The 10,780-nt window shown below is 30.4% G+C and overlaps 2 protein-coding genes and 1 long non-coding RNA gene across 3 annotated transcripts in view; all 3 read right to left on the bottom strand.

Moving 5' to 3' along the window:
* Positions 1–980: 980 nt before the first annotated feature.
* The window catches only part of LOC149882698 (uncharacterized), a 67,908-nt gene continuing 58,108 nt past the window's right edge, over positions 981–10,780 (bottom strand). Inside the window, exons 19-21 of the mRNA XM_090100950.1 lie at positions 1,648–1,697; positions 1,239–1,475; positions 981–1,151 (exon numbers count right to left, since the gene is read on the bottom strand). Coding sequence (XP_089957076.1) covers positions 1,072–1,151; positions 1,239–1,475; positions 1,648–1,697 — 367 coding nt within the window. The 3' untranslated portion in view covers positions 981–1,071. The remainder of the gene's footprint in view (positions 1,152–1,238; positions 1,476–1,647; positions 1,698–10,780) is intronic.
* Positions 3,118–5,431, bottom strand: LOC149882702 (uncharacterized). Its single transcript, XM_090065575.1, has 2 exons — positions 5,375–5,431; positions 3,118–4,716 (listed from the first exon to the last, which is right to left on the bottom strand). The coding sequence occupies exon 2, from the start codon at positions 4,714–4,716 to the stop codon at positions 3,787–3,789; it is 930 nt and encodes a 309-aa protein (XP_089921701.1). The 5' UTR covers positions 5,375–5,431; the 3' UTR covers positions 3,118–3,786.
* LOC149882701 (uncharacterized) lies at positions 5,849–10,780 on the bottom strand. The gene is made up of 2 exons (XR_016444630.1): positions 10,186–10,780; positions 5,849–8,299 (listed from the first exon to the last, which is right to left on the bottom strand). It is a non-coding gene; the product is annotated as an uncharacterized LOC149882701 (long non-coding RNA).

Genomic DNA, 10,780 nt, shown 5'->3' with positions numbered 1-10,780 from the left:
GATTACATGTATTTTCGAGAAATCCTTCTAGACTTTTAGGTTCTACTAAAATTATTGAAATTCGATTCTTGAATTGAATACCAAAAAGTTATCACATCCAATTACTCTTAAAAGCTAGCATGATAAACAACAGAGATTGTTTTCAAAGGTACTGTACATATTAATGATTTTGTCGCAGTGTACTGACAGTTGTTTTAAAAATGCTAAATTATTATGTTAAATAAAGAACCTGCTAAATAGAACAAAATCCCTTGAGGCTTTTATTTACATTTCCCCGAATCTTGCGGGTTCATCAGAAAAGAGACAATTGTTTTAATTTTCAACTTTCTATCAAAAGTTGTATAAAATCGCTAATCATGGCCGGTTTAATCAAATTTCCAATTTTTATTATAAATTTTGAAATGATCTGAAAGTTAAGATAAATGTGTTTAAAAGTAGTAAGAAAAGTAACAAGCCGTCAGACAATAGGTATGAAGGATGGCCCAAGGATCAGCAACATAAAGAAAAGGTAATGGTTGCTAATTTTCAAAAGTTGCATCGGAAATACTCATTTCACACGTGATCTTACCAAACCTTCAATAAAACGATAAAAATATGTTTCTTCAATTACAGTCAGAATCATTTTACTTAAGAAAGAAGTTGGTATTTATGCTGCAGTTAGACTCACTAGATTGATGCATTGTGATGAGAAAATAGTTTGTTTATGGAAAGTGGAGAAAAGTCTCGTTGTAAAAGTAACTTTAGAATTATTAAACAGAAAAGCAAAGCCCTTGTCAAATGGTTTAAAGCATAGTAATTTCATTGTCGTAACCAAGTTAACAGTGGGAGTGTTAGTATTTTGGACTGCATTAATATTAACAGACTAGGATTGTGTAGCTTACATACAAGTGAAATCGACACATCTACAAAGAGACGGTTGAGAAATGCATGAATCCATTACCAGACATACTGGTTATACAGTATAAAAAATACAATTTCTATTTTTATAATTAGATAATCTTTTTGTAAGAAAGAAATTAGAAAATAAATAAGATTCTTTTTGGCATGATGTATAAAACTTGTCAAAATCAATCAAAAAAAATTATTCCATTTTATCCTCTGAATCCAAGAATCGTTAATAGATTTTCGAAAATATAATCCATCGTCGTTTCCTAAGTATAAAAGAAATTTTGTACGTGGGTAAGTCTGAAGCATCAACTTATGTTTCTAAACAAGTGTAGCATTTTAAAAAAATTTACCCATCCATTGTTGATTTTCTGAAGAGTAAACTTGCTTATCATTCTCTTCTAACTTCTTGCATCCATTTTGATTTATTTGATAAAGTATATTTTTCACATATTCGGCATTGGATATTGTTAGCCATTTTTTGAAAATTCTATTGTACATCAGATAACTTTTTTGGTTTCTATGTATTGCATACAAGTCTCTTGAATAAAGGTTATGGCCCAGAACAGAACCAACTTGCATATCTAAACCTTTAAATGGGAGTAATTAACAAATAAAATTCTTCTATAAAGTATTTTAAATCTGATATACAATATTTTAGTAGTCACATTTAACATTAACGCTATGAATATAAATTAACCCTATAAATATTTATGGGAAGACTTGGTTAACAAGTTCGTTCTTTAAAAAACTGTTAAATACCTGTCCAAAATTCACCGTCGCTTTTTGAATAAAAACATGCCACATTTTGACTAAAAAATTAAAGTATGTAAGAAACAGTTGTGTATTTAAATTACATTTGAAGGGTATCCTTTAGCTATTTAATGAATTAGGTTTCAGTTCAGCATGTAAATTATAGTTAAAACTTAAAGCGAAATTGTTTTTCTGAAGATAAACTAAGTTCATCAATTTTACAGCATGTATATTTTCAAAAACTAACTATAAAATGGTATAAATGGGACAAGAGAAAAGAGACAAAAAAAAAAAACCTACAGCTAAAATACAGCAAAAACGAAAGCACATGATATTTGCGTCAAGCGCTAACTAATTATTACGATTTTTAAAGATGTGCCTAAAACGTATGAAAATTTCCAAGAACTCCAAAATCTAATTCAGATCAAGGAGGTTGTTATTCGGATTTCGTATGATCTCAAAATAGCTAATCTCGCTTAAAGAAACATGTTGCTGGTATAATCATGCACACCATCTTTTGTACTCAAGTTCTTGATGTGTGGAACTCATCAAATATTGCAAAACCAAAGATCGTAGCAGTTATACCTTGTCTTCTGGACATTCAATTGGCGTTAGTAAATAATTGATTTCTCTAAGTGATGTGTAATTTTTATACGATAATTAGAGACCGCCGATTCGTTACTGTTTATCGGTTTGCGGATTGTGCACCGAATTATCTATGCTAAACGGTTCAAACTACTTACGGATTGATTTGATCCGAAAATAATTTATCGGAAAATAATTCGTTAAAATTTTTTCGGATTATTTTTTCGGATTGCAATCCGATTCGATACTTTCGGATCGGATTGCAATTGGAAAAATTTTTTTCGAATTGGAATCCGAACCGATATTATTTTTACGGATTTATACGGATTCAGAATAAAAAAAGCTTTCGAATTAAGATTCATTTTTATTTATTTATAATATTCAAATATACAATGAAACGAAATGATTTCCTTGTTAAGAAATAAAAAAAAGTCAAAATCACACTGAAAGTTAATCATTTTCCAAATTCATTTCCTGGCCACACAATGTCTTGAATTTTACTGAGTTGCTTAGTGTTTTCTTTCATATATACCAACATCTCAACCTTTGAGATTGAAAGATTGGTTCTTCTAGAGCTGTATATATTCCCTGCTGTTGAGAAAACTCTTTCAGATGTTGATGATGCAGCAGGTATACAGAGGTTTTTTCTGGCCAACCTTGACATTATTGGGTAAATATACTGGTTTTGTTTCCAGAATTCCAGTACATTTGTATTTGCTGGAACTGGTTTTGAATTCAAATACCCCTCAATTTCAGTAGAAATGCCTTTCTTGGTGCTTGTTTCACCTCCAGGATTAATGTAACCTGCACCAAACACTTTCTTCCTCAGTTGTTCAGTGAAATCATCTTCATCATCCAACATTGAAGGGGAAGGAGTGCTTTGGCTAGCCAAAATTTCTTTTTTTGACAGTTCTTCCATAGCTTTTTTTACTGCAGTTTTGACTACTTCAAATTTTTCCCCCTCATCCACAAAGCACATGCCCTTGCTGTTAGGATCTAAAAAATGAGCTATAGAGAATTCAATATTCATCAACTCCCCTTCGAATCTTTTGTTTAGATCTTCATTGAAGTAGTGAGCAAGCTCTGATGACACCTCGGTTTTTGGCTTGATCATCTCCCTTGCTAATCTTCCTCTGATGTTGTATAGGCAATTAATAACGGAACAGATGCTAACATTCTTTTCACTGCTGCATTTCTCAGAGAATTCTGAAAAGCCTTTCAGAAGCCGGATGACAGATTGAATAGATTCCACTTCATCATCTGTTGGTAAAAGATCTGTCAACTTACAACCTCCAGAAACAGTAGGGTTCGGATTCTTTAAAGAATGCATCGCCGGAAGAAGATCCACCACAGACTCCATTTGATGGAGGTCAGAGTTCCATCTTGTGGGGCATCTCTGTACTAACTTCGTTCTGGAGTTTTTTAAGGCTTTGGCAGCATTAACTAAAGTCATAGCTTTTTGAGAGGACTGGTTGAAGTGACCTACTAATTTTGTTATTTTGTGGTTGAGAATTGACCATTTTGGACATCTTTTATCATCGACAGCACCACTGACAACTAGATTTAGACGGTGGTCGACACACCAAATTGCACTTTGAACCCCAATTGATTTCCTAACACCTGCTTGGACTGATTAGCTGCACCGTTGACTGTTATCCAGGTTTTGACTCCAAAATCAAGTTCCAGTTTGTTGATAGATTCATTGAGCTTCTTGGCAATATTGTCGGCAGTATGTTGTTCGGGGAAGTAGGACATTTCTACCAAGAAGCGCTTTAATTGGAACTTTGAATCTATATAGTGGAGTGTAAGGCTCATGAAAGACAAATTGGTGTGATCAGTGGTCCACACGTCGGGTGTAAAGGCCACTCCATCAAGATTTAACTTGTCTGAATTGAAAATGTTTTTTACTTGTTCCTTGATGAATTTAAAAAGGAGAGGAATGTATTTTGTAGATATATTCTTTGCTGTAATGGCTCTGAATTGACCGTTGGTTGCAGTTCTCATCATCCGGGTGAGTGCGTCAGTTTCTACAATAGAAAATGGTTGAGTGTCCTCAATCACCCATTTAGTAATGTCAACAACAGTTCTTATTTGATTGATGTCAGTAACTTCCCATTCAGGTTTGGTAGCCTGTTTTCTGCCTTGCAGTGTCTGTGTGTTGGAAGTGCCACAAGTTCCACTTGGTCCAGGCTGTGGCGATACTGGTGTATCTTTTTGTGTTTGTGGACATCTCCTCTTTTTTCCTCTTTCTTGTGTTTGTTCAAAATCTGAGTCTTCAGAGGCAAGCTCATCAAAAATGTCTGGTATTGTTGATTTTTGCTTGTCTTTCCTTTCTAATTGTTTATATAAATTCAAGTGGACTCTTTTCAAATGGTTCCTTAAAGGACTTGTGGTGCTTTTATTGATTAAGTATATTTTGCCACAGGCCTTGCATTTTGCCTTGTTTTCCTCCACATTGTTGAAGAATTCCCAAATATTAGACAGCTTAGGCATCTGAAAAGAAAAAAAAAGTGAAATAAAAAAAAAAAAAAAGAAACGAATCGGATTGAGTTTGCCATATCGGATCGGACGAATATTTCGGATTATTTATTGAATTTAAAATCCACAAAAACGGATCAGATTGTTAATAAGGATTACTTTTCGGATTAAAAATTCGAAAACACGGATCAAATCACATTTTCGATTTACTGACTTTTTATTGAAATATTTGCCTCAATATTTCCTTAATATATGCCTTAATAAAACGTGATAGTTTTTGATGCATACAAACAGTTTCCGAAAAAGAACTAATTATTTATTAAGTTATTTGAAAATTTTCCTTAATATTTGTCTTAACAATAAATGATATTTTAGAGGCATGCATAAAGTTTTCAATAAAAGAACTAATTATTTGCCTTAATTATTGAAATGAGCGTAACAATTTTTCAAACTAGTTTTTATCTCTATTTCTATTTTTATTTCTGTTAATATTTAAGTAGAAGAAATATTGCAATATAAATTTTATCGGACCAATCCACTAATTGAAGCAATCCGCAAAGCGAAATAATTCGCAAAGGAATTCGATCCACAAAAAAAAAAAAAAAAAAAACCGCAAAAATTCAGTTTGAAATATTCTTAACTTTTAAATCAAATTAATATAATATTGGCTTACCGTAATAAATGTAGGTGAAGAATAGTAGACTTGATCTGTTGAACGAATTGTTGTATGTTAAGATTTCCAAATAGAACTGATTGAAAATAAAAGATCCACTATTTGTAGGACGCGCACATAATAAAAGCGTAATTTTTTTGGACCACACCATTTAATGGTGACGCGAACGGAACGCGATTCGTATGATTCGCTAAACGAATTAAAGTTAAATTGATTTGTAAAAATTTTTCGGATTAATAATCCGAACAGCAAAGAGAATCCGCAAAAAAAAAAATCCGCCAGTGGTTCGTAAAAATTTTTCGGATTGATAATCCGAACAGCGAAGTGAATCCGCAAAAAAAAAATTCGCTGGTGGTTCGTAAATTAGTTTTCGGATTATTAATCCGAAAAATTTTTACGAACTGACTATTTTAATCCGCAAAATAAGTCGGATTGGCTTTTTGCGGATTTTACGAACCGAATCGGCGGTGCCTAACGATAATCTAAACACAAGATGCTTTTTAAAGTCCATCTTGAACTGTTCAATTTATGCTAGAATCTTCTCATTACCACACTAATGGATTCAACATCTAGTCTTGCATTTGAAGCGTAGTAAACTCTATATATTCTCGATATTTTTTTAATTATTAAAATTTTGCCAGAAAGATCTTTCAAATTCGGTTTACCAATGTTAACAGGTAAACTAATTTGTTAAACTTAAGAACGCCATTATTATTAAGTTTTTATTTTTTCTCCAGGATTCAGTACATTCAATTATTCTAGACAAGATTCATCGTTCAGTTTCATATAAAATTTGTTTTACTAGATAAAAAAAAGTGTTGTTTCAAACGTAGCATATATTAAATTTGGTTTTCTGGAAACTATGCATTATAATATCTAGTAATTGTTTCACCTTGATCAAAAAATAACTAATATGGTGGAATAGTAATAGCCGCTTCATGTTCTCACTCATTAATATCTACTTCGGATTTACTTAATTTCGTTTTGCTTATTAATTGTAAATATGGCGATGTATTTAATCTAATTAGACTTCTCGTTTGTAGTCTCGGTTTTCTAAAAATATGAACTATAATTGATTCAATGATTACTAAACAAATAACCTATCACAACTTCTCACAGCTTCATAGCTTCACTTTAAAGTTAAGCAATATAATATCTTAATAGATTGAATCTTTCATAGCATTTTTAACAACCAGTTTTCATTCTCAAAGTGATTTAGTATTTGAAGATAACCTTTTTCTCACGTCATGCATGTACTAGTTAATTACAAACTCAATCAATACATTCTTTTTCTTAACGTGTCATTTTTTTATTTACCTCATACGTAATCAAGTTTTATTAATATTAAATTACTAAGCAGAACGTTAGATTCCTGATATATAAAAAATAGAAAATAATTAAAAAGATTTTTTAAAAATATTTTCTTTTAGTGTTTTATCGAGGTAGTGCCATCCCTGGCCCTTAATAGTTTAATTAAACTATTATGATTAATTAGATAGCCAGCCATATTTTTAAAAAGCCCAAGGAAGTGTGCAACTTGCGTCCGGACAAAATAAATTCCTGGGGCCATTTTAGATTGAGTCCATTTTTTCTCTTCAAGCCATAATAATGGTAGTACGTTTAATCAATTTTTAACAATAACAAAAAAACAAAGTAATATTTTTTTTTTTACAAATGGTTTCTGCTAATTAAATGCCTAATGTCTGTACAAAATTTCCTTATTCGGGGGAGGTAATAAAATAGAGGGGCGCCGAAGGTGTTGGGAAGGATAAAAAAAAGGCCGTTGCTACTTGAAGCGCAATGCGCTCTATGCAGCCACATTCTACTTGGAGCGCAATACTTTGTACGCATGCGCTAAATCTTGTTGATGTTTTGAACAATTTTGATATGATTTGCTTTTATTTTGCGATAATTTTTTTGTTCAAAATAATGTTGCTAAAAGTTCATGATACTTTCTTATCCTGGGATGAATTTTTTCGAGCGATTGAAATACACTGTAATGGAACATTCCAACCCATGGTTAAACATGGTTGCAAGCTAACGGTAACAACTAATGCTAAGACCAAGCTCGACCAAAGATCTTATCATGTTTAAATACGTGTACTATAATTTAATTTGCACACATGGCGGATTCAATTCAAGCAAAGGCATTTTATTATAATATTTAAGATTATTACTGACAAACCATTATGGTATGCCAGCATTGATCTAAAATATTTATGTACAAGACTTTGGCATTTCAAACAGATTTTGCAATCTACGTAAATGTAAGCAAATATCTTTCATTAGTTTACCTAAAAAATTTTTTATCTTGTTCATATTAAAAAAATAGGATGTATATTCTCTTATTTTTTACATATTATGTGTCATTTTATTTTAAGGCTATCAATTCGATCTAAATATAACTTTATCTTTGATCGAAATATAATAAATATTATGCATTTTAAAGTCAAGCATGCGCAATTAAAAAATACTGTAAAGTGGCCAAATATATTGTTGGTGAAAAAAGAGTAAATTGCAAATTCTTTTTTGGTGCTTACTGTTGTTGGTTTTGAATGTAGGATTATTTGTAATGAAATAATTTTAAAATTTGATTTTCTATTAATTATGATTCAAGAATTGATTATATTTAACTGTTAGTATGTGATAAGAGTAAATATTCATGTACATACATATCAATAAAGTTTTTTTAAAAGGATTTTTCCCTCCTTAGATATTGTTAGTCTTTGCAGATGTGTCCGAGTTTCTAGGATATGGTGTTAAAATCATTAGTTACAAAGTTGTGTGTGATGCAAAGTAAATATGAAGATTCAGTAAATGAGGTTCAGCTCATCAAATCAAATCCACATTATGTTTATGTGAGATTTCCTAGTGGTCATGAGACTACAGTGTCTACTAAACAGCTGGCTTCCATTGGAACGACTCCTATAATACAAACATCAAACAACAATTTAGAAGTAACAACCATCAATAACTATCCCCCAACCTCTAATGGTAGCAATGAAACTCTTTTAATCTCCAAAAAGAACTAGAAAACAAAATGAATCCTATAGAACAAATTAAAATTCTTCTCGTAGATCTTTACAAATTTCTAAAGCACCAGAAAAACTTAACTTGTAAATACATCTGAACACTTTTAAAAGGAGGGTAAATGTTATGTCAATGTGATACATTTATGTATACATATACGCCTTGTTTTATACTATATATATATATTTTTTTAATTTTGTTATTTTGTTACAGACTAGTATAATTATAGCTCTTTTGAGCCAACATATTTAATTTGGTTATTATTTACATAACCTTGATACTGTAATTCCAATAATGCTAATTTCAAAACTAAATAGTGATAATGATATGTTCAGTTCAAGTGCCTTTTTAAAGGAGATATGTTTAAATGGAAAAAGGACAGAGTTTATGATGTCAAAGTTATGAGATAATTTAAGCAATCTACATCAAAATATTCAACTTATAGTTTTGTTGCAAATTATACCAATAAAATATTTACTAAAGTTAATTATTTATAATTATAATTATTACTTTTTATTTATACTATTTTAAGAAACTTTAATAAAATATACTAAAAATGTATTATTGCTATTATTATTACTACTAATAACTGTACTAAACTTAATATTTTCTAAAATTGTGTCATTGATAATCAAATTTGGTTGAAAGAAAAAACAAGATGAGCCATGTGGTTCATTATTTTGTTTTTTCTTTGGAAAATCATATTGTTATTATTTTAAAAAATAGTGAATTTATGTTTATTTCAAAACAAAAAATAAATACTTTATATACTTTATAATATAAAAAAGTATTAATACACAAGTTTTTCGGCGCTACTCGACTTTCTCCCCCCCCTAATTTTATGATTGATTCTGATAGAGAATTTTATGCTGATTAAGAATCGTATAAAAACATGGGTCTCAAAATCAATGGAAAGTGCTCTAATTCGAAGTCAAAGTTGTAAAAAATCCCACTAAAAACCCTAATATTCGCCATTTTGAAAATATTAAGTTAATGATCTTTTAGCTGACAAAAGCAAATTATTAATAGCATGGTTTTTACGTTAAAAAATTCGTTAAAGTATGTTTATCTTGCACAATTTTTTGTGGCAAAGAAAATAACCGTTTTTTGATTTATTAGAGAATAAACTATATTGCAAGTAATGTACTTTTGTAATAAAATTTAAAAAAGAATTTAACAGTTTAGTTTCCTAAAAGAAGAACTTTTGAAACTCAGTTCATTGTTGTTCTATCACATGTAAAGTTAAGAAAACGTAACCTTCAAACCGTTTTTTTTAATAAAAAAAACCAGCGTACGATACAATAATAATTATTCATCAATTTTTCTACATTATCACATTCTACGTTCAACCTTTATTTGAAATCTTCTATTAATTTCATTTCGTTATAACACTTTCGTTACAATACTTTAAAAAAAATAATTATAAGGCTTATGGAAACCAGGTCTGTTTATTGCGCAATAAAACGGTAATTAATTTTCGTTAAAAATGAAAGCGTTTTGAAAAAAAATGGCGAATATTAGGGTTTTTAGTGGGATTTTTTACAACTTTGACTTCGAATTAGAGCACTTTCCATTGATTTTGAGACCCATGTTTTTATACGATTCTTAATCAGCATAAAATTCTCTATTAGAATCAATCATAAAATTAGGGGGGGGGGGGGAGAAAGTCGAGTAGCGCCAGTTTTTCTCCTATATATAAAAACAAGAACACATAAAATTACATGTAGATACCTATGATGTCTGCATGTAATCTAGAGACAACTATAAACTAAAAAGATTACCTTAGTTTACTTATGCATATGAACTAGAATGTTTTTCTCAAATGAATTCATGATTATTTTAGATAAATGCTGGCAAGCCATAATGGATTGCTTAGAACTTATCTAAAACATTTAATTCAAATAAACACTGCATTGAACTGATGAAATTATTGACTCTCCAAATAAATGTTATCATTGTATTTTGATGGCGATAGAATGTTCTAATCTAAAACATTTACTTTATAAATTACACAAAATGTTTCTTTAGTAAATAATTTTTGATTTCGATTTAACCGCCTATCCAACCAGCTTTATTGTGAAATATAAATCGCACTGTTTTAATAAAATAATTGCGCATGCGTGTACAATATTGCGCTCTGAGAAGGTTATGGCTATGTAGAGCGCATTGCGCTCTACGAAGACACTTCGTAAAAAAAATTTAGAACCGGCAATACCTTAATAATTATAAATTAATGTTTGCAAAATCTAAAATCAGATGTTAATAATGTAATGTAGAGAGCTCGTGAGAAACCGTCCAGAAAAAATGAAATTCGTTACCCAGTTACCCCCTGGCTGATTTTTAAAACCAAAACAAATCCACAAAAAGTAAACTAAG

This window comes from Hydra viridissima, unplaced genomic scaffold (assembly GCF_058129835.1).
Source record: "Hydra viridissima isolate aposymbiotic clone 2 unplaced genomic scaffold, HvirCarnegie_v1 scaffold_10, whole genome shotgun sequence".
Classification (NCBI taxonomy): Eukaryota; Metazoa; Cnidaria; class Hydrozoa; order Anthoathecata; family Hydridae; genus Hydra; species Hydra viridissima.
This window is presented reverse-complemented; position numbering and strand designations above follow the sequence as displayed.